The sequence below is a fragment of the Protomyctophum parallelum genome (assembly GCF_964188405.1).
Source record: "Protomyctophum parallelum genome assembly, chromosome: 6".
Lineage (NCBI taxonomy): Eukaryota > Metazoa > Chordata > Actinopteri > Myctophiformes > Myctophidae > Protomyctophum > Protomyctophum parallelum.
This window is the reverse complement of record NC_139701.1, coordinates 29,428,159-29,452,368: the sequence shown is the minus strand read 5'-3', so window position 1 is coordinate 29,452,368 and position 24,210 is coordinate 29,428,159. Positions and strand designations below refer to the sequence as shown.

The following is a 24,210-nucleotide window of genomic DNA, read 5'->3' as shown; positions in this document are numbered from 1 at the left end:
TGAAGGTTGAAGTGCAAAGAGAAGGCCACATTCATTCATCACCTCCCAATGTATGAATGAATGAACCATTGTAAAGCGCTTTGAGCACTTGGATGCAATTGAATTAATGCAATTCATTAACATAGCCCGCATGTTACAAGACGATAATACATCCCCCCCTTTGACTTAATAACTTACTTGTTCACTAAAATTATACGACAGATGAGTTAAATATTCGGTAACACTTTATATTAAGGTCGCCTTTATAATGCATTATAATGTGCTTACAAGGCATTATAACACTCGTTATAAATGTTTGTAATCATGTATAACAACTTATAACCATATTTATAACATATTATAAATGCCACCATGCATTATAACCAATGTGTATTAAATGGAATAATGTCTTATAAACATCAATAATATGATATAGCAGGACTTTGAGACCTTTAAGTAAAGTGGAAACATTCTTTATGATTATTAGCATCATTTTATAATATCGTCCCTATAGCATGACTTTGTGACCTTTAAGTAAAGTGACAAAACTTTGTATAATATGTTATAGCATATTATTGATGTTTATAAGACATTATTCCATTTAATAACCACCTAAATTATAATATGCTGTTCCACTGAGCATAATAATGCATTATGACCAGCACTAAATTGTTATACATGATTATAAACATTTATAACGAGTGTTAAAATGCCTGTAGAAGCCAATTCTAAGCACAATATAAAGACAACCTTAATATAAAGTTACCAAATATTCTTCTGTCATTTACCCCAGTGACACTACACAGTAGGTGTACTGTAAATTGATGTGCACTTCTTTCTAACACCTTGATTTTAAAATGTCAATCACAATTAGAGCATCCATTACAGAGAAGCAGAGACAATACTGATTTCCTGGATGAAAAGCAGAATTGCTGTCTAACTCCTGAGGGATTCTAATTCTAGTTATTTTAACTACTGTATTATCCAGCTCATTCTAATACCGTAATTACCCAGTATATGGACATACAGTACAATGGAATTGGTTAATACTGACTCTAGACAAACAATTATAATGTAGCATATATAATGATAGTATCACACACCATAGGTCTGGCAAAGAGAAAGCTCTGTGGAAATACGAAGATGACTGTTAAAATGGTCTTCTCAGGAGAAAAAAAGTTTACAACCTTTGTTGTAAATAAATTGTAACATTGTATTTGCACAAAATAAATCCTTGGAATGGAATGGGTAAGCACATGAAGGTTGTTCTTCTTACTGTCAAGGTAGATATGATAGGGCTGGCTCCAGTCACTCCAGACGCCAGGCTGACCAGGACCTGAGCAGCGAGCCTGACCAGGACCTGAGCAGCGAGCCTGAAGGGTGTAGTTCAGCCTGGGCTTCAGGTCCAGAGGCACGCTGGATTCTCCCGACACATACACAAACTGTGGAAAGCAGAGAAATTAACACACACACAAGACAGTTTTATTACTTTACTAAGGCAATTAAGCAAGGTTACACGAGGGCATGTTCACACAACATTTTTCCCTCCAATGCCTATTTTTACCTACAATTCTACATTGGGATCCAGCCACAATAAGACACTAACAAGGCAGCCGTTCTTTTAAAAGCGATGCACTTGGCTACTTATTTGGCAGAGTGGAGAGCTTTCTGTCAATGAAAATGCTGCTCAGGATGGGGGCAATTTCCCAAAACACCACCAAGGATGGAGACAGACGAAGTGAAGTTACCTGATAAATAAGCATCTCCAAAGCCAAATCTAAGCAGCCTCCTCCTCACCATAGTTAATAAAATTAAATAAAATACATAGAGTGTGTGTGGTTATGGATTGAGTCGCTAGGGCCACAAGTCAAATCAGTTGCACTTGCTGTCTGCAATGTGCGTGGGACATGTTTTTCATACTGGCAAGAAATGCACTCCATGTTTTCCACTTAGAAAACACTACTGGGGAACAATGCCTTAATCAATATCTATCACTGAACATCACCTACATTTAAAGTTGTGATTAGTGTAGTTCTAATGAAAAGTTCTGATAGCAATCTGGCAACTGCTATTACAGTTTTTACTCCTATAGTGACATTACAAAGCAAACTGTAAACAAGCCATGCTGAATGAATAGATCAGGAAATTACGTCAGCTGCTAGTGGGAAAGCAAACATTGAACATTTTCCCACACAGGCAAAGGGCTGGCATCATTTTCAAAAGCATGCAACCCTTTTCCACTTTAATTTATTCTGCCAGTATTCTTCTCTGTACATTTGCTACAGGTATGTTACTCATAGTCAGAAGCAGTGCTATTGTGATTAGCCTGAGTGCTCCTTGTTCCTTTGCTTAATATAGAAATATTAAAGACGTCATAAAATGGTGTACTTTAGCCGTCTTCTGATTCAGTCCTGACATTCGCTCATCCCCTGGTTCACGGTTTTGTTTCCCCATTCGGAATTCCCAAGACGTGTGTAATATTGCGGCATACAGTATACAAATTGTGGTGCAAAAATAAACAAACTGTACCAGCAATATTGTCAGGGAGGTGGCCATGTATCGTCACTCATATTTGATACAGTTTGTTTCTGGCGAAAATGTTCTTGCCGTTAGTTGATGCTTCATATCCATATGAGTCAAACCGCCAGGCTCATTTGTTTATTTGTATAACACAGTAATTATATGCTGCAATATTAAACACATCTATGGAGGGGGTTGGTTGACCAATCACTGTGTGGGTCAATGGACTCCACACACTGCACTGATCAGAGAGCACAGCGAAGCTGTAGCAGGCAGAGAGACAACGTTAGAGTAGAACAATGCTAGCGGCACATTTATGCGTTGCATTGCTTATTTCTCACCTCCAATGTTTTCAGACATTTATTATAATGTTCTGTTTAGTTTAAGATGAGTAATGCACTGTCTGGCCGTCATCTTGCGTTAGATAAAGAACGTAGCAGTCAAGAGTGTCTCCCTAATTAAAATCAGGTGCGAGTGGAGGAACATGAGCTTTGGGAATCAAACAGGTGAATGAAATGATTGCTTTATATTCATTCAGTACGTTTGCATTTACAGGAGGTAATTAAAAATCGACTTTTGAATACACAAAAATTGATTTCCATTTGTTTGGCATCTAATGATAGTTATGTCCTCATTATGACCACAGGTATGCACAGTGAAGCCTTGACTACCATTGACACATTGGCATATAGATGGATTTGAACATTTCAAATCCAGCACACAGACCGCCATTGACGTATATATATATATATACATGTCATTTGTGTTATTGTGGAAACAGATTTTACAATAATATATAATGCAACCAAGGAGTAAACATAATGTATTTGATTGCTATACCCTCCCCAATGCTTTGAATGTACAGTAGCTTACAAGTCCACACAAAAGGACTTATGAAGTTGAACATTACTAACACTAGTCCTTACCCGTTTGAATATATGAACACCCAATTAAGTACAGTGTGGGTAATCCCTAATCCGATTTAATAGACCATATTATCGATGTATGCATTTTGAGGTGTACTCAGACAGACAGACAGACAGACAGACAGACAGACAGACCCTTAATTATACGTAGGTAAATTATAGGTAGATGTATAAATATCAGTACACATATAGAGGTACAGGGCTACAATACTTGCTCTAACCCATTTTCATGGGCCACTTATGAGAGTGAATACTAATGTAAGTATTAAGTACTGTATGTGGTGTTTGTCACTCAGAGCCTGTGAGTGGTTACCTGCCAGACTGGAGTGCTGTTGGAATTGTATCGGACCTCACAGCTTAGTTGGCCGGTGCCAAACTGTGTGAGGGCAGTCCAGTTCAAAAACAGCTGGCCTTCATTCGTCTGAGCATGTGTTAAATTTATAGGAGGACTTGGTTTCACTGTAAAATGCAAGAACATACAAAGTATTACCCCTCAGACAGTATAATACTACCCATTTATCTAGGTAATTTCCTATTTGTGATAACAAATGACATTTGATATTTTTTATTTCAACCCGTAGGCAGAGTTGATGTAAAATATACTGTAATGTATAATTCAGTTTCTGTGCTTGCCAATTTATAATTTCCTTTGGTCCTTCCAGCTTTAAATCCTGTAGGGCTACTGATAACAAGGCCACAAATCCACAAATCGTCATTATATATTCAAGTACTACCAATAACAACAACAGTGACAACAACAGTGACACAGAAAGCGGAGTGAAGGCCCACTTGAAAATCTCGAAAGCGCTCACGGCCAACCCGGCTGTCGTGTGAAGTGGTCAGTTGGGGCGGTCTGCATGCATTTTCATAGCATGTTTATTTTAATGAGCAATCAATCGATTGTGTTCCGGCTTTGATCAATGGAACTAACATAGTAGACTTTAAGGGCTCCATTTTTGTCGCCGCCGTAACGCGACCCGCAAGTCAGCCGCTGCCCAAAAATTACAAGTATAGGAGCTTGCTCTGTCCCTAAATGGTATTTTGGTCCAGCGTCACCCGCTATCTATTATGCCGACACTGGTATGTGTGGTCATAGGCGTGTTGGCATGCTTTCTTCTAAATTTCTATTTTGGCCACACACATTTGGGAAGGCGCATAGTGGAGTTTAAAAGCACCCGTAAGCCGCGTAGGCTATGCCAAATTAGTTTGGTATAGAGCAGTGCGCACCACGCGCCTGCAATGGAGATGTCCAGAGTCAGGCTGCTTCATCTGATCATCTATCCTTATTCTCCTATGCATCTCTTTGTAATTTTCCTAGAATCAGCAGACTTCCTTGTATCCATTGTGTTTATATATGTCTAGTCAAAGAAGTTATTTGACTGAAGTGGTGCCAGCCAATGTGCGCGATTCCATTTGCATGTTCAGTTTCATCACCTCATAGCACAGCAAATGGGGTTTAATCCGATTTCCCGAAATTTCATTTTCGCTTTATACCGTTTCGTAGAGAGGGCCTACATGCACGATCTATATACCAAAAAAAAGTGCCCTTCTGGGCACAGGTCTCCACCAGGATTTCTTCCTCAGCCTAGTGGGAATATGCGTGCACAGTTTCATCGCAAACGGACGCTGCGTTGAGGAGTTGTGGCGATTTGTACAAAGCGGGCTACTCCTTAAAACTGTAGGAGCCAATCGTGGCCAATCAGGATGGAATATGAGAAATCAAACAAACCTGCCTTGATCACATGACTATGGAGATCATGTGTACAGATTTGCGTGAAATTTGGATAAAATCTGAAGGAGTAATAATAGAAAATGTGTTTTACATATGTCGGCCTCCTGGTGGCGCTATAAAGAGCAGATGTGAAAAATTCCAGGCAAAGGTTTTTCCTTGGCCTCTAGGGAGTTGGCATACAAAGTTATCCACAGATCCGTGCAGTTAGAGGTAAAAACTCTTTTCGGCCAGTTATAGCGCCACCTTGAGGCTGAGTTGAAATTGTTGATGTGGCATTTTGTCCTGGGCCTAGTGGGAATGTGGGTGCACAATTTCACGGAAATCACGCAATGTGTTCATGATTTGCAGCATTTTGTTTGAAACTGAGCACTCCTGTGAACTTTGGAAGCCAATCTTAACCAATCAGGATGGAGTGTGAGAAATCTGAAAGACTGGTTTCGTTGAATGGCTCTAGAGAGACTGTGTACCAATTTGCGTGATGTTTGGACAAAATCTGTAGGTGTACTGTGCAAAAACTTGTTTTGCACAAAGCGGCCTCCTGGTGGCGCTATAACAGGCCGTTCTGGAAAGTTTGGGGCAGAGGTTCATCGTTGGCATCCAGGGAGTGTGTGTGCAAAATGTGGCATCGACCGGGTTAACGGTGGCCGAGATTAGCTGCTCACGGACACACGGACGGACGGACACACGGACGGACACACACATGGACGGACGGACACACGGACGGACGGAGTGCAAAACATACTCTCCCCACATGCCTTCGGCCTGGTGGAGACAATGAAAGCTTGAATGGCACAGTGATTGGTTTAATTATTGTAACGCCCAAACCACACCTATGCATAATGTAACGGGTAACAGAGGTGTTTTAGGGATTTAGACAGGTAACCAAAATACCAACTTTAGTGGGGGAACACCTCTTCCCCACTGCTAAATCCCCAAATACTGTATTTAGAAAGCTAATACGAAAATTGAGCCATAAGTTCCTATTTATCTGTATCACAATTATAACTTGTTTTAAAATCACTGCTGTTGGATGTGCAAAAAATGCACAAAGGAAGCTACAGTGTGCAGAGCTACCTATCATGTCTGCCTTTGGTCCAGCACCTGCCTAAAATGGTCTTTGGATATGTGTGTGAGACCCCTATGTAGCGTTTGATCTCAAAGCATGGCATGACACGCACGCACGCACGCACGCACGCACGCACGCACGCACGCACGCACGCACGCACGCACGCACGCACGCACGCACACACACACACACACACACACACACACACACACACACACACACACACACACACACACACACACACACACACACACACACACACACACACACACACACACACACACACACTACTCTGATGATGTCTCCACTTGACAACTGAATGAGACATTAGATAATTCATGAGGCTGTAATTAATTGAGGAACTTTATATTATGTTAATTGACGTGGACAAAGATTAATAGGATACTTGGCAGAGGTAAAGTGACCTATTCAATCTAGATGTGTGGAGACCTTTAGAGTCCTCAAATCCATAACAAGCAGGCAAACAAAATAAAAAAGAGAAGATTCTTTTTGTTTTTTAGTCAAAGGTTTCATTTTTGATGTCTTCCTTTTATGTTGTGAACAAAGACCTTGGTGAGGTTTGTTTTGCATATTGCAGGGGCTTTCAAATGTGAGGACCCACATTTCTCAGAAATAAAACCCTCTACTGGTTTATTAAACTAGATACTACAAAGGCAATTTAACCTCAAAGTAATCTCGGCTGTTTCTACAATGTGTATAAAAGATAAAGAATTCACGCAATAGCTCTCTCTCTCTCTTCTTACCAGGATTGGGAGGAACATGGAGCAGGACTGGAGGAGCCATGACATTAGAGATGTTGACATTTAGCACAGCGATGAAGCCTGTCACACCACTGAGAGTGATGGAGCACACCACGGAATCCTCTCCCACACAGACAACAGGACTGTCAGACCCACCATCTCCAGCCTTCATTTCTGGGTCCTCTTCATGGGATCTGGGGGAACACACACGGTGGGCTTGTCACGATGTGGACATTTTACTTTACGATTAAAGGGCCTTTCAAACGCGAAGCGATATAACGCGCCTATAGTTCATTTTCAATGAGACCTGTGTTTTTGCACGGACGCAAGCGTATGTACGTGAGCGCGGTCCCGTGAATTTGTTGCGCGCATGCTCGTTTCGTGCACGCGCCCGCGACTCACCAGTCCTAGATTCAGTTTAGCTTTTTTTTACACTTGCGTTGTCGCGCCCCTCTTCAACTTTGATCCAGGCAACGTGTGCGTTCCTCGCTTCCCGTTTGAAAGGCCCTTATTTGTCATACAAATAATTGCTATTAACGGTTTAAGATTAATTATGGACATAAGCATGAATTTAGTGTACATTAGATCATATGTTCACAGGCAAAATAATCAAATCTTTTTTTGGAATTCGAATGAACCTTCACATCTGCCCAAACAAAGCGCACTTTCCGACAATAAGTTCCAGGATTCGTTTTAATCACAGTAAAACATCCTCGTGTGAATGTGCCCTATGTATGAAAGGTGCTATACAAATAAAGTTTATTACTAAGTGACATTTAGCAAATATCTAATGCCGGAGAAGACAAAACCTTCACGTGTGACTGAATGTCTGTTATCAAAATGTCTGTTAAATCAGCTGTGGACAGATAGGCTTATCTATTGTTAACCTGTAATATTTACTCTGTAAACAGAGTCTTATGAAAAGGTTGCCATTCAGATCACACACACGCGTCACATGATCACACACGCACGCACACACGCACGCACGCACGCGCGCACGCACACACGCACACACACACACACACACACACACACACACACACACACACACACACACACACACACACACACACACACACACACACACACACACACACACACACACACACACACACACACTCACATCCTCTCAGAACCTACCCACCACTTTACTCTCTGAAGAAAAGCAAGCGAGACATAACAAGCAGGATGAAAGGAGAGACTCTTGAAAAACAGACTAGACTCGTACTCACACCAAGCGATGTAAACTCACTGCCAACCTGCGAGCTTCCGACGTGCCTGTCGTTCGGGTGTGAGACTTGAGATCACATATTAAATTTTCACACTTTTCATCAATTCTGCACAGGCTGTCCAAGCAGGCATCTGCAACAGAATAAAGTCGCATGATTAGTTACCGGTAGTACCAACAGCAGTAGAAACTGTATCATTTAATTATACAGGACATCATTACAGCTAGTAGAGGTCCTATTAGGATGCCCATGTGATGCTACCTTGTTGGAAAGGTGGACTATATCTATAGCTGTGAACACTGTACTGCATCTATAGCTGCATGAGACCACTGTACTGCATCTATAGACCACTGTACTGCATTTATAGATCACTGTACTGTATTTGTAGGTGTCCTCCACTAAACCACTGTACTACTGCATACTGTAGACCATAGACAAATTATATGTCCATACAAGCTCCCAAGTGAAACGAAGGGCAAATTAAGCTCCTTCCTCCTCCTGACCTATACTTACACTATAGCCGATCTACAAGCTCGCAACGTGTCAATGTAGATTGGCTATTTGAAGTGTTTTAAAATGTTTTTCAAAATAGTAAAAAAAAGGCAAATAACTGAAACTAGTTTACTTGTAATGTAATGTAATATTACAATTATACCCTTGGTCACTTCTTATATTTCTTTATTATTTTTCTCCTCATTTTTTAATTAAAGGTTTAAATAAACTTTAGAAGAATATATTGTATCTACAAAGGAGATCCATGCCTATGCTGAATCAAATTACCACGTGTCATTCTTAGAAGCTTAGAGCACGTGTGTGTGGGCGCTGGTGTGCAGGTGTCACACAAAGCTGAAAGCTCACACATCCATCTAAATGCCACAGAGAGACATCAGCGGGGACAGAACAGCCCTTTACCTTTCCCAGTTAATTATCATTGCCTAGACCTGGCCCAGAGGGCTTCAGATAACGACATTGATTAGGATCTCAAAAATCGATCCAACAAACCAATCTTCCACAACACCATAACCAGTCTCAATTCTGTCACCTGCACCACTGCCCCCATGCTAACTGAGAATGAACAAGCAGTTTAAAACAATGCCTCGCTTTAAACAACCTCAATGTTGTGTTTTAAATCTAATACTTGGGGAACATTCACCAAAAATGTTTTAAACGGGAAAAGCGGTCGGAGTACAGCTGCAAGTCTATTTGTCTAAGACTAGAGGGTTTAAGTGGTTAAACAACTCTCTCTTGTTTTTCCCTCCTTCCAGCTTTGCTTTCAGACAGATCAAACAAAGGGATCTTTCCTACCTAGGGAGCAGAAGTAACATTTGTGACTGGTCTTGGATTTTAGTGATAAACAGAATGGGACAGGGACAGCCTCATTACTAGTTGGTCACAGCTGGAGACTAAAAATGGCATATGGGTCCAAAGGAACTGGTCCCAATATATTCAGTGGTGTTTCTGATGATGAAAAATGAAGTAGGTTACCTTGAGCATTCTGATTCGTAATAGTGTTAGAATATAAATTTGAGGTAAGTCACAACATAGTCACAGCACATTACATCATGCCATCAGACACCATAATTTCAGAGGCAGGACCCTAACTCATATGAGTCACATCTTCCCTTACTGATACAAAATAAGTCATAGGCCTAATAGCAGTTCTTTATAGTCATTGCACAGGAGTAGAATCTTACGCAGAACATGAAGAAGGGAGTAATGATTCAATTGCATTTAATATATTGTCTGTTCCACGCCTCTAATGTTATACGGTCAGCACCATTATGACAGACAGACCAATTGCTCAGGGTTGCTTTCCTTCCTTCAGACAAATCAAAAACATTCACCTTTTTTCTACCTAAGGAGCAGGAGTAAGACTGCCACTGGTCTTGGATTTTAGTGATAAGCAGAATGGGAAAAATAATTAGTTGGCCACAGCTGGAGACTAAAAATGGCATTATGGGTCCAAAGGAACTGGTCCCAATATATTCAGTGGTGTCTCTGGTGGTCAAAATGTATACGTTACAGAGCATTCTGATTTCTGATAGGTTGTAATTAGTATTTAAAATTTACTTCAAGGGTACATAATGTCAAATATTAATATCTAAGGAGAGCAGTCACGTCAAAGAAAAACAGAAGTCATTGGACATACCTCCGCTGGGCACGTTTATATGAAGTTGGGATGAACTTGTTGAGCTGCTAAACTTGCAGTGGAGGGTGAGTAGATGGTCTGATTCAGACTCATTTTTCACAGACCCCATTGTGGATCTGCCCTGTTCCTCCTCCTTGATGGGGTGGGCTGTTGATAAGTCACAGCACAGCACATCATGCCATGGGAGGTCCAGAGAGCCCCCCTTCTTTGGCACCAAAGACAACGCACCTAAGACAAAAAGAATGTCTCACAGGAATCACAGAGTAACAAAACAAAAACAAAAAACTTTCTTAGATGGTGTGTCCAATCAAGGACTCCCTGACTATTTGAATTTATTTGGCACCTTTTGATATGGCAATAATAATCTTTTCAGGATTTAACGTGAATGACTTTTTTTTTTTTTTTTACATCTTAACACTTAATGATATAAAATGGGATCGCTATTTTTTGACAGCTCCCATTGCTAGGCAACGCCTTACACAGAGCTCCCGGACATGTTTTGCGCATGCGCAGCCATTCACTTCCTTGTTTACAGGCCGACAAAACTTGCTATTATCTGTGAATCTACGGTGCTTGTTCATGGTTTTGATCAGAATGCCGATGTTCTGTACAAATTTCGGACTTAACCAAGCATCTCGTTTGGAATATTAATGCTTCTAAACTCTAAAGAGAGATCAGAGGTAGCGTGAGGTAGTAATGGAACATTACTGGTTTTTGGGGGAAATGGAAGGAGGGGCTTTTCAGAGTAAACTCTGCCCATCTGCTTGGCACTCTATAGCGCCTTTATTCTGAAAAAGATCCCGGCAAAAGTAGTGTTAAAAAGGTGGATTTTGCAGATATACTGTACGATACATGTTGTGTGTACAAAGGAGTGGCAAAGGAGTGGGAATGCCTATGTGTGAGTGATGTTTATTGACTCAAACACCACTCAAGAATGTTCTTCTAGGTTTGACACTATTATGTACTGCACCTAGCCCTGGTCCAGTGCTTGCCCTGTGGGAGCCCCTTCCGCAGCTCTCTAGCAACTTTCTCACTCCCGTGCAAGGGTTTACAATTCCCAGCAAATAAACAAAACAACGTAACTACTCACCGACACAAAGTCTGCCAGACCTTGGTAAAAGTCTATTCTCGAAGCTGGGAAGCGTCTCAGGTCCCCAGCTTGTCTCTAAAATGCACTATTTTAGTCATTAAATAAAATGAATCCAACCAGATCGGCACAGGCAAAACCCGGAAATGCCGTAGAAGAAATGACTGTCCGGTACATTCAGGGTACATTGCATTTGTAAGAGCCATTTGAGCCACCATATTGTTTTCCATGATTCCTGGCAATCAATCTATGTTGCCATGGTTACAGGGAGGGAGGGTATTTAACCCTGGCCCTAATCAGGCACAGGTGTTGCCAGTGGCAGAGGTAAACCAATTTTTGACTGTGTTCATGAGGGCTGGTGATCTGTATCCTGTGCAGATTTATGTTATGTTTATTTTGTATGATAAAGTATAGGACTTTGAGCACTAATAAATATAGTTTAATTCCTATTCAACGGACACTTTTGGTTATTTTTATCACACGTCTGAACTTCCTCGGCAACCAGTATCACCCAAGTATAGGGACTTGGGCGTTACAGCATTATTAAAATGGCACAAAGTATATTTTAGAGAGAAGCTGGGGACCTGAGATGCTTTCCAACTTCGAGAATAGACTTTTACCAAGGTCTAGCAGGCTTTGTGTCGGTGAGTAGTTACGTCATTTTGTTTATTTGCTGGTAATTGTAAACCCTTGCACGGAAGTGAGAAAGTTGCTAGAGAGCTGCGGAAGGGACTCCCACAGGGCGTGAGAGACTCGCTGTAAGCACTGGACCAGGGGTATACTCCACCTCGCATGAATATATTTATACATACTATACTACACATACTGTGTGTGTGTGTGTGTGTGTGTGTGTGTGTGTGTGTGTGTGTGTGTGTGTGTGTGTGTGTGTGTGTGTGTGTGTGTGTGTGTGTGTGTGTGTGTGTGTGTGTACAGTCCAGGGGGAAATATGTCCACTATGGTCATGTCACGTGTCAGTTCTATGTCAAACAATCAACTCCAGTCTTCAATGTAACGGAATCAAAAAGATTATGTGGACTTATAGGAGCAATATTTCCAGCTCAGTGGGCTTGTGATTAGAGTGTTCGCCATGAGACTAGGAGGTCAGGGTTCAATCCCCAGCCAAGACTTTTTTTTTTTATGTACCAAAAAGTGGTACCCAATGGCTCTCTGCTTGGCAATGGGTTGGATACACTAGACCTGTACGTGCCCGTCGCGGTTAGCCTACTTGGGAACGATGCAACTTGGGAACCTAATGATATACGTTGTCATAGCACCCGTTTTAACTGTCAGCCGGTGCCCCACATGGAGATCTGTGTATGTGCATGTGTGCCTGTGTGTGAAGACTGCAAACTGCAACTGCCAAGTGTACTTGGCAATCAATTCGGCCCACTGGCAGAGCCTGATTGGTTGAGCCTCAATTGGCTGAGGCAGAGGCTGGAAATTGCACAGGTCAAAGGAGTTGGCCTCATTAGGCCCACTGGCAGAGCCTGTGGTGCAACCACACCAAGGAACATCAACCTACTGTATGTGACTATGGCCCTCATTTATCAATCGAGTGTAAAATCTGCCACAGATTCGAGTGCAGGTTTCGTAGTACACCCACGTCGCCACGGCATTTATAAAGTGATCGCAAACAGCTGATCCTTCCTTAATTTCGTTCCGACGTTAATAAATGTGACGGCTGAAATATATCTGGCACGCCCTATGGAATCAAGCCTCGCCCTCGTTTTTGCGACATGAACACATGCAATACGATCCTTGGTTTCTGTGGTTACAGGAAAAAACTGTTTCTCTCGCTTGCCTTGCGGCTCCCTTTCTCATACACACACACACACACACACACACACACACACAGACGCACACGCAACTTGTTGTATCTTAAATAAAGAAACCTGCATGAATTAAATAAAGCTGTCTGTTTCTCCTCTCGCTTCGCTTCCCTTGTTGGTATATTAAATTATTAAAGTCTTTTTAATTTAATATACAACAAGATATATTAGTGAACGAAAACCTGAACCTGTGAACCATGAATTAAATAACAAATAGGCACACACACGCGGCACGCCTCTGTTTTGCATAGGCGCTCCTCTTGTCCTGTCTGTCTGTCTCTCTCTATCACTGTGGTCCGTCCGTGACCAACTGACCATGCACGTTCCGTTCGACAGTCTATTTAGATTGCCTCGCAGTCGCTAGTCGCTGCAGGGCTGTCAACTGTCAATTATATTAATGTGCAGCCAAAATATATGGTACTGGTGGTGGTGGGCTAACTCATGGCTGGGTTAGCCGATGCGGTTCCCCTGCATGCACTTGCGCGGCACATTGGCATTCCAGTGACGCGTTGGGTTTATTAAACGAGGAGGAGATTGCATATACCGTAACTCCAGAAAGACATTGGCTTGCTGTAGATTTGGCTACAGTATATAGGCTACCCATGCATGTTGGGAATCTCCGCAGCTGCATTGCACTATAGGCTACTTTCCAACGTCATGGAAATATTCCAGCACAGACAGCCCAAATCCTCGCATGTATGCGCTCATGCAAAACACTGTTTAAATGGCTTAAATCAAGCGCGATTTTAATTGTAGTTGGAAAGTTGGAAAGCTCCTACAAATTTCATGTGACACAAAGACACATCTTGTAGGTCTATTCCTTTTTTCTTTTCTTTTCTTTTTCTTTTTTACATGTAGCCCATATACATACAGTTTTATATTAACATTTTAGGAGTGAATACATATGTTTCGATGCCTTTGGCAGCCTCTCAGCTGGTCAGACAATGCTGCTCCGCCGTTCTACGACAGAAAAACAGGTGAGGACAAAGTGTACGCCAGCTCCCGAGCAGACGTAGGTTTTGAACGTTGTCAAGTTCAATTTCAAGCTTTGCCGGAAATGTTAAAAGCCGAAAATTTAATTAAAAGAAAATTTAATAATTTCGGCATGCGCCCATATTTTGGCGTACGCACGGTTGATAAATGAGGGCCTATGTGACTATGTGACAGTATGTCCCGATGTTTAGAGTACCAGTAGGGGCAAAAGTGGTGCTGTTGTGCCATAAACAGAGAGAGAGAGAGATAGTGTTGCACTGTTGCCTGCTAATTACAGAGAGAGAGAGAGAGAGAGAGAGAGAGAGGCAGGGGGAGAGGGGAGTTACACCACTCAGTTCACACAGGTGTGATTTTAATTAGCGGTTTCTAAGCACTGAGATCATGTATGAGTATTGCACTATGTGCACACACACACACACACACACACACACACACACACACACACAAACACGCACAGTATATGGAGAAGCCATTTGGTGTTGGTATTGAAACTCACCATGGGAAACTACTAAAACAGGTACTAGCAGAGCCAACATTGCAGTCCAAATCCTGTATAGGATGAGAGAGTGTCAGAAAAGGTTGTGAGGCGGGATAGAATATGAGGGGGCAGGGGGAGATGAGAGAGAGTAGTGAAGAGGTTGAAGCACCTGGTGATGTAAGTTGACTGAACACAATTCTACTGTAGAGGGATACATCGATGGTATCACAAGGGAACACAGTCAGTAGGCAACATGTGCCACTTCATTGCCAGCTAATTTAGTCATTGCTCCACAGCACAGTAGAGGAACAGGTAGACCGACTTATCTGCCAGGTTGATACATGTTAAACAGAACTTGACATGCAAAGTTACAACACAAAGGGACACAAGGGTTTTGCATTGAAACCTGTCAGCAATTCCTGCAGTGTGGGCAGCACAAAGTGAGTGGGAACTTTTAGAGAAGATGGTGGCCCACAGAAATCTACTTATTCAAGAATATAAACACACAAACTACACACAAAAATTACATTTGTAAATTTAAATGAAAGTTTACATCAACCAATCTTAAATGACCTGACCACGAACCAGAACATACCGGTATATGTCATATTGCCATAAACAAAATGTGCTGGCTATTTATTTATATTCTATCAGTGAATAGTGATGTCCATGCAATGCCTTAATAAGGCTCATGCCTTTAATGAATCCTTCTTCGCTCCGCCGAGCCAATATAATACTTACATTGTATTCAAAGCTTAGTGACCATGGCCTGGGCTTCGGTTGCGAATGTCACTGAGAAGGGAGAACACAAAGACGTTAAGACTTTGCTTATGGTCACGTATACAAAGCGTGTTAAAGAAATACATAATCATTTACCTTATAAGGAACAGCCATTTAATGGTGAAGGAAAAACTGGTCAGAAGATTTATTTGTCACATGATCATTTCAACTAATTATTAATTATTAAAACCAGGATTGTGTTTTTCAGAATACAATCTCATAGTGCATCCCTTTGTGCCGTGCTGTGAGCTATTTTTGAATAGTAGATTTTTGTTTTTCAACACAAATCTTCTATTCTAGAGGTTCCTTGCACACAACATTTTCAGATGGGTCCACCATGGCCAAATATATATCAAGTTGGGGGTACTTGACATAAAAATGTTTGAGAACCACTGGTTTAGAAGGCATTTGTAGAATCAGCCTCATGTCTCATTAAGACATGAGGCTGATTCTACAAATGTAAGTGGTTAAGAAACCACTCAGAAACCAGGCAGCACAATCTGGGAGAAAGAGGCACATTTCCAGTAATAATCAGACAAACAACAGACTGTTTGTTGGATAAATCATATTTCTGACAGAGGCAGAACCCTAACCAATGAGGCTTCCACATCTTCACTAACTGATAAAAAAGATAGTCATTAAAGCAGTTGTTCAAGCTAGAAGGTCCTGGTTTCGATTCCCGCTGGGGACGCTGTGGGCGTGTTTTCTCCTATCAGTGCCCATACCTGAGGTGGGGTTGGCGAAAGGGTCTTTCTGTGTGGAGTTGCATGTTCTCCCCGTGTCCCCTAGGGTAGGTATACCCTCACAAGAAACATGCAGTAATCCTGGTCTCTAAACTACCTCCCCCTGGCCAGCCGGGGCGCCTGATGGAGGGGAAAGGAACTGGTCGGAATATGCATAGAAGGAAGCAGTCCGCTGCCCCCCCAGGTTGGCAGAGGAAGTGTAGCGCCCAGGATTACATTAGATAATTGACACTGCATGGGTGAAAAAATGGGTTGCAAAATCGTGGGATAAAAATTATCTAAAAAAATAAGCAGTTGTTCAGTTGCTGCACGGGAGGCCACATTATAACACATAACACAAGGAACTACTGAAGATGTTAAATTGCCTCTCCTTAGCAGCTCAGCACCATGACAGGCAGACACACATTTGCTCAGTGCTAGATAACAAGAAGCTATTATCTTTGTTTGTTCGTCTTTTTTTTCACTGTGTGAGCAAGGTTACTGTTACTTGTCTTCGGGGCAACTCAATTAAATTGACACAATAAATATTAATGCACACATTATTCTGCATTCTGTTTTTCACAAAAACAGACATGATGTAAGAAGTGGATAGACGCAACATAACACAAACTCAGTGATGACCACTGATTTTATTGATCCTCCACATCATGCTGTAAAAAACGAAAAGATAAACAGCACCATGGACAGCTGCCATGATGTAGGCACCTGCACAACATGTGCACCAGCATACTGTACATGTGGGTATGTGATGCAGGGGAATGGATGACTATACACAAAAGAGGTTAACTTTCCAAAATATTCAATGAGGGGAAAGTGAGGGAACAGTAAATGACTGAATGAGTGTGCATAGCCTATACATACCTGTCACAAAGTACACTTGCACAAAACAAGCCTTATATACTATTATAGACTACTAGACCATCCAGACAAGCTCCTTTGAGCTCCTTTGAGCCACCTTGCTGATGAAAAACAACCAATTGTACTAGTGCTAAGTCATTATTGTGCATTAAACAGAAAAATATTAAAATAAAATCGATCAGGGCCAGCTAACCTTAAAATAACCCATCTACACCTGTGAAGGATTACATAAACACATAACTATTGAATGTCATGAAGAATATGCCCTTGATTATCTGAACTAAATATAGGCCTACCTATTGTTTTCGGGTAGGTTCTAAATCCAAGACAGACTATAGCTGCTGTGTGCCTCAAGGGATCCAAAACGTCCGCCAAAGCAGTATTATTAATTTGGGGCTGACTCACTCTCTCTGCCAGCCGGTCCTACACCCGACGCGCCGGGGCTTGTTTGTGTTTCCAGCAGCAGCAGCAGAGGAAACCCTGACTTTCTCTGTTATTTTTGCTGTTATTTTCAAGTCGTTTCTTGGGAGACGGCAATTATATGAGTAATGTGACTTATGGCGTACGACGTAGCCTACAGTATACGTTCTTCACACATACGGTCTCGTTTAATGTCTGACTGACTGACCTAACAAAAAGTGAGTCTATTGAAATGACAGTCACATAGCCATCCATGATCTGTATAGATTAGATTGCAAATTGCAATTTGTAGTCTTTGACAAACGCTTTTGGAGGAATTTGGGAAAAACATGAAGACAAATAATAAAACTGACAAAACATGATGAATCAGTTTGCAACTTCGCACCTGTGCACCAAATATCAGAGGAATGCAGTTCTGCCTATAGCAGCAGCGCGCGAACTTGATGGTGACTTTTAAATAGGAGAACTTTAAGTAGCCTAATGAAGCAAGCTGCTGCTGAGCTGCTCTACTGTTATTGAATGAAGTCCTTACTTGGCTTATAGATGATCTCCTGAGGTGTTGTTGTGGCACAACTCCACTCGTCCGGAGTCCGACTCCCACCACGTCACGTCAAATCGGGGTTTCAGGTTTCCAGTCTTCAGTCCCGAAGTTGGCTAGTTTGTTTTTGTCGTTCTAATTCTATAATAGGCTAATGTCGGACTTTTCCCACTGTAATGATTATAAATATTTGGGTTTCTCTCCCACTTACTATAGCCTACGTCCCTCCACTCCAGTTCCCCTGACATTAAGTGAGTGTCTGGCTGTGTGTAGCAGAGTGTGTGAACATATGAGAGGGAGGGAGGGAGAAGGATCGTGACGTCAACAACAAGGCTCTATAACAGTGCACCTGGCCCCTTTTCATATCATCATGGGCATGGCCCATTATTTTTCAGCATGTGAGCCACGGAGTCACGGACCGCTATTTGATGAGATTTATAGTTTGCTGACCCTGCAAAACTAAATAATTTTGTTATCGTTGAATAGGATTTTGTCCTACCATTCTATAAATCATGTAGACTTCTTGTAAATTAGGCTAGGCCTTCTGTAAGACATGCAGATGTTTAACAATGACTTAACTCTTGAGAACGGGTCCATTTGGTTTCATGTTACACTCTCAAAAGTTAAAGAACTATAAGGGTCCTTTTGGTTCAAGCTCCATCATTTACTGTAGCTGGGGACCAATAGGAAGTTAGGAACCCGCTCAAGGACCACTGCTCTATAAAACTCGCCCATAATAAATTAAATATAATTTCCCCCTTTTCGATTGTACCGTATTTCCTTACTTATTTATTCACATCTAATATATCGTGTAGGACTGTAGGCTGTTTCAAAATTCAAATCAGTCTTGAATGAATCCATTTTATAGGTGATATTGAAAATCCACTGCGATTATTGATTAATATTCACCTAACCGTTTTTATATAGCATTTATATAGCACATTTAATTATTTATTTGTGTTCTCCTTTGTCTTGTACTTTAACAAAACAAAAAAATTAAATAAAACTCCCTCTCACTGGAATGGACTAGTTGTATGGATATTGTAAGTATAGGCTAGTATTGCTTATAAATGTAATTATTCTAATGTCACCCATGAACACTGTCAACAGGCTGCATGTGACCTCATCCAGGATGATGTCATACTGTATAATACAACATGAGGCTGGCTTTACAGAGACACTCATGGGCGTCACATATAATATCACACACACACACACACACACACACACACACACACACCGCCAGGTCCTCCACCACCAAGAAACATTAATCACACCCGTGTGAAGTGAGGGGTACTACAAGTAAGACGCGCAAACGCGTGAAGCGAACGCAGCTCGTGTGTGTGTGGTTGTGTGTGTGTGTGCTACAGCTGCGCCCTGTGTGTGTGTGTGTGTGCGTGCGTGCGTGCGTGCCACAGCTGCGCCCTCTGGTGGCGGGCCGGTGGTGTAACAGCGTGACACCACACAGCGTGACACACACACACACAGACACTCAGCCCCTGCTGTCATAGTAAGTGGCTCACTGCGTTCGCAAATATATTAAAGTCTAACTCATGTTGATTAGGTGATGTAATGGTGATGTAAAACAAATGGTGCAAACACAAACATTAAACCTGTGTATATCAAACTCCATTATATACACTGCCACTTTAAATGTTATTTTTTTTGCAGCTTTCGGACAGACAGTAGGCTGACAGGAAATGGGGGAGAGATGGGGGAGTGACATGCAATAAAGGCTGTCTGAATCGGGAGTCGAACTAATTAAGAACTAAATGCTTGGTGTGTATGTGTAAGCACTACACCCAAACAGACTAAGAACTAAATGCTTGGTGTGTAAGCACCTATACACCCAAACAGACTGAGGCCTCACTCACACCTTCGCATCTAGCATACAACATTGATGCATGCTAGATGTATGAAAGGGTTTGTTTACATCTTGCCCCAATGCATTTCCAATGGAAGTCACATGGTTTGACATAACATTTGTGTTGTACGGCTTTGGGTTGTGACTGCCCCCCTCCCACTCAATCAACACAAATGTTGTGTCAAACCATGTGACTCCCATTGGAAATGTATTGCGAGCTTGCATCAGTCAATAAGTCTCATACAACAAGCATACATCAGTCTGTTGTAAAGGTGTGAGTCAGGCCTAAGGGTGCCACACGTTCGGAAATGCACACCTGGAGCAAACTCGCATATTAGTTTGTATTGGCAGTGCGCTCAGTGTGCCTATATCCGAACACACCTAGGATATAGGCACACACATAGGGGTGCTGCAGAGAGGTGCTGAGGTGCAGCACCCTGGTTTTTGAATGAATGAATGAATGAATGAATGAATGAATGAATGAATAAATATACGGCCCTGCGTACCACCTGTTTCGAAATTGCACATAATGCAGAAGGCTGCACGATGCGTTCATGAAAACTAGCCCTTCTAAACTCCAACAATCAAAGAAAGTGTTGTCTATGGTGGATTTTTATGAAACAAAGCTTTTCAGATTGAAAGAGGATAATTCAAGCTTGCATTACAACTGCAATGTTGGTGAGTTTTAACGTTGTTTAATACAAGCAGCACACTTTTCATTTGGATGAATGGGCATTGTACCCTCAACACGTGTTGCAACTAGATTCAACCCATTATAAAAAAATCTAGTGTTGCAAATTGCGGCTATGGAGAAATGAACTGCCTGATTTCCAGTAAGGTTCATCTCGCTGGGAGATTAATGTGCAAAGCAATTTCCATGGGAATCCAGCCAGCACTGCCCAGCAGTTTTTGATGTTGTCTGGAACCAAAATGTTGGACGGACGGATGGACGAATTAACATCACGGCGCTATACGCGGCGTTAATAATCTAAATCCAAATTTGTGGTATGATGTTTCTGCTGGGTACAATGACATTTATGTGGATCACTCACATTGCCAACTGGAGTTTTGTAGGGGTATATGGGTCCGGCAGTGGGAGCCTGCAAGACAGATTTCATAATGTTTTTCTCCCAGAATGTGTTATTGGCAAAATGGGCAGTCCTCACTCATGTGACTGAGAAATCCTTTTATGTGTTTTGAATTAAACCAACACAAACTTCTTTTAGGGCAGATGCCATAGGAGGGACACTGCTGAAGGAAATACATAAAGTGTGAATTAGTAGTGTACTGTTATACTTTATTATTAAATAAATGGGCCATTTACGCTCATTGCCTTTACATTACCCCTGGGTGTTGGAGCTCACATTAACTGCATGTAGATGATAAATTGAAGACTAGTAAGAATGCTGAATCAGGAAAAAATAATAAGGAATGCCTTGGCTGTTGCTGTTCTTCCCTTCTATTTGTATGTGTGCATGCTTGTGTGCATGAGTGAGTGTGTGAAGCTACTGTAAGATTGTGCACGTGGTTACAGTCTATTAAGCTCATTGAATGGAGCACATAAGGACAAAATGTACATTGCTCTTTAATTATGGTTATTCATTACAAAATGCAGCCTAAAGCACAATTTTTGGGGCAATTCTGTGGGAAATCCGTGAATCACACATCCCTTGGAGCAAAATGCCTTTCTCCCTTTGTGAAACCAAGACATAAGCAGCAGACCAGTGGTGTATCTACAATAAGGCCAAATCAATTTTCTGCCTGGCCAAAATCCATACACTGACTGAGGACAAATGCATGCCTTTCAGCCTTTGTATCCTACTGTCTTTGAAAACCTTTAGTGCTACTGATGCGCGGGGGGACGACAATTAACACATCTTGCCTGCCCAAAATGTAATTCCTGGAAACGCCACTGAAGCAGACAGCAACTGTTCCTCATGTATGTTTGTGTTAGTGTGTATACTGGGGACCACACAACACTACTGCACCCATACCTGTTACTTACACGTGTCTGTTTTTCTAAATAACTATAGGCCTAACTATGAGTGCTGTTAACTGCTTACTTACTCTTGTGTATTTGTTTGAACACAGTATCACATGTTTATTATGTAGTACGTGTAGTATGTGTGCGTTTTTGTCTGAGAGTGAGGGATAACATACATAGTTAATACTATGGGAATTGATATGACGTATTAAAACTTTGTGGTTGAATGAGAGTGCCTGGCCACTAACACCTTATGACGTATAAAGTGTGTATGCAAATATTTTACTGTATGAAGGCGGAGATATATTGCCATAAAGATTGCCCTAATCTGCATCATCGTGAAGCTACATTACTTTACTCATCACCTAAACTGTTACAGCTCAATGGCTTCATAGAGATATATTATGCGGCGGTGGCTCAGGGGTAGAGTGCCTGGATGGAAACCGTAAGGTTGCCAGTTCGAACCCGGGCTCCCCCAGAGTTACTGTCGAAGTGTCCTTGAGCAAGACACTGAACCCCTAATTGCTCCCGATGTGCTAGTTGGTGCCTTGCATGGTTTCCGCTGCCATCGGTGTATGAATGGGTGAATGTAATGCACAATCTCTGTAAAGTGCCTTGGATAAAGGCGCTATATAAATGCACCATTTACCATTTACCATTTATGCTCCCCTGCCAGTTGGAATACTTTCCTCTGTGTACTGCTGCAATGGTTATTTGGGCATGAGCATCATTTACACACAAACATGCACACACACATCTAGCATCTCTTAAATTATGAGTCACAAGATAAGGGAGGAAACCAGTGTGTGGAACACAGAGGGGTGTGTCCCCATTATTTGCCTGTAGGCACATTTTGTTTTAAACGGCTCATAAACCAATGCAAGATTGACATTATCAGATAACAGCCACAGTCACTAACTGTAACTGCAAGATGTTTTCTGTCATGCCACCAGACTCTTGCTACTTTTGATGGGAAACCTTCCTGTTTTTATCTGGGCCTATACAGTGCAAATTCCAGTCAATTCTGTTGACGTCACAATCAAATTGACAAATCTTTAAAGATGGAGTGCCACCATTATTTTCCACCCTAAAACATGATCATCAGGTATTATTACAATATAAGGGGGAAGAACTTTTTTCAAAAAGTGTACAGTATTTGTTAAAATCATGCTTTTATGTGGACATGCCCACCAGTTCATTAAGTATGCCTGGTTTGCCTGGTGGGTGTTGATGGGTGGTGATCCACCTGAACTGAAGCCGCACCCACAGCTTTAGTTTTATGATAAAGGGGGAGGGGTTAGGGGAGGGGCTGATAGTGTGGTGTCACTATATTACTGTTTACTTCATTGGCCCGTTTGACTGTCAAGGGTTCAGCCTCCAGGAAGAAACCCTAAATACAAAGTCAATACACCATTGCACATACTAACGACTCCAGGGTGTCTAATGAAGTACGGTCACCTCATAGACACATGAAAAACTGGAAAAATACAAAAATTGTGGCACTCCATCTTTAAAGTAGAGTATATACACTGGGAAACCATCCGTCTTAGAAACTAGGCTAGGCCTATATATAAAACTGTGTGTGTGTGTGTGTGTGTGTGTGTGTGTGTGTGTGTGTGTGTGTGTGTGTGTGTGTGTGTGTGTGTGTGTGTGTGTGTGTGTGTGTGTGTGTGTGTGTGTGTGCGGGCGCACGCATGCGCACGTGCGTGTACATGTTTATTCATGCCTCAGTGATTAGACACTAGAAAGTACTAGAAAGGGAAACACAAAGCATAGGGGTGATGCTTTTGAAATGAAGAGGTGACATCATTCTAGCATTATCTCACCCTGGATGACATCATCCTCTTGGTATGTAATGCTCCTGTCAGGATGGCCTCATGCAGCATGTATAATCTGATACATTATTAATGAGCGGATTCTCCCTGTTTGAAGTGCAGAGGCCAGCTTTCACATTGCAGGGTCTATTGAGCCGTGTCAACATGATTATAAAGAACCTAAAGGCTCCATTCATCTATTAGCTATGTGATAGCTCAGCTTAGGAAATAAAATCAAGGTGAAGTGAGTCACCTTGGGCAATGGCATAATATAAAATCACATTCATGAATATCGCATGCAAATTATAAATGGACTGCCTTTACCATATATTCTTTAGTCTTTAGTCCTTACTTTATTTATTGCTCCTTTAGTCTTTACGGCAATTCAAATGCACTTCACATAATTATATTCCGCCATTTGCACACACCACAACAGCAGGACACCACACATTCATGCAGA

The 24,210-nt window shown here is 41.7% G+C and overlaps 2 protein-coding genes across 4 annotated transcripts in view; one reads left to right on the top strand and one right to left on the bottom strand.

Annotated features, from left to right (window-relative positions):
* The window catches only part of lurap1 (leucine rich adaptor protein 1), a 435,521-nt gene that overhangs the window by 87,684 nt on the left and 323,627 nt on the right, over positions 1 to 24,210 (top strand). The window lies entirely within an intron of this gene.
* Positions 1 to 24,210, bottom strand: part of lepr (leptin receptor) — a 65,308-nt gene that overhangs the window by 22,201 nt on the left and 18,897 nt on the right. The window contains exons 1-8 of one of the 3 annotated variants that reach the window (XM_083767149.1): positions 18,083 to 18,321; positions 15,491 to 15,541; positions 14,768 to 14,820; positions 10,363 to 10,590; positions 8,217 to 8,346; positions 6,988 to 7,178; positions 3,739 to 3,884; positions 1,256 to 1,421 (exon numbers count right to left, since the gene is read on the bottom strand). In XM_083767149.1, the coding sequence (XP_083623275.1) occupies positions 1,256 to 1,421; positions 3,739 to 3,884; positions 6,988 to 7,178; positions 8,217 to 8,346; positions 10,363 to 10,590; positions 14,768 to 14,820; positions 15,491 to 15,492 (916 nt within the window). In that variant the 5' untranslated portion in view covers positions 15,493 to 15,541; positions 18,083 to 18,321. Of the gene's footprint in view, positions 1 to 1,255; positions 1,422 to 3,738; positions 3,885 to 6,987; positions 7,179 to 8,216; positions 8,347 to 10,362; positions 10,591 to 14,767; positions 14,821 to 14,918; positions 14,990 to 15,490; positions 15,542 to 18,082; positions 18,322 to 24,210 lie in introns of those variants that run through there. The other 2 variants (XM_083767148.1, XM_083767150.1) reach the window with 2 other exon arrangements.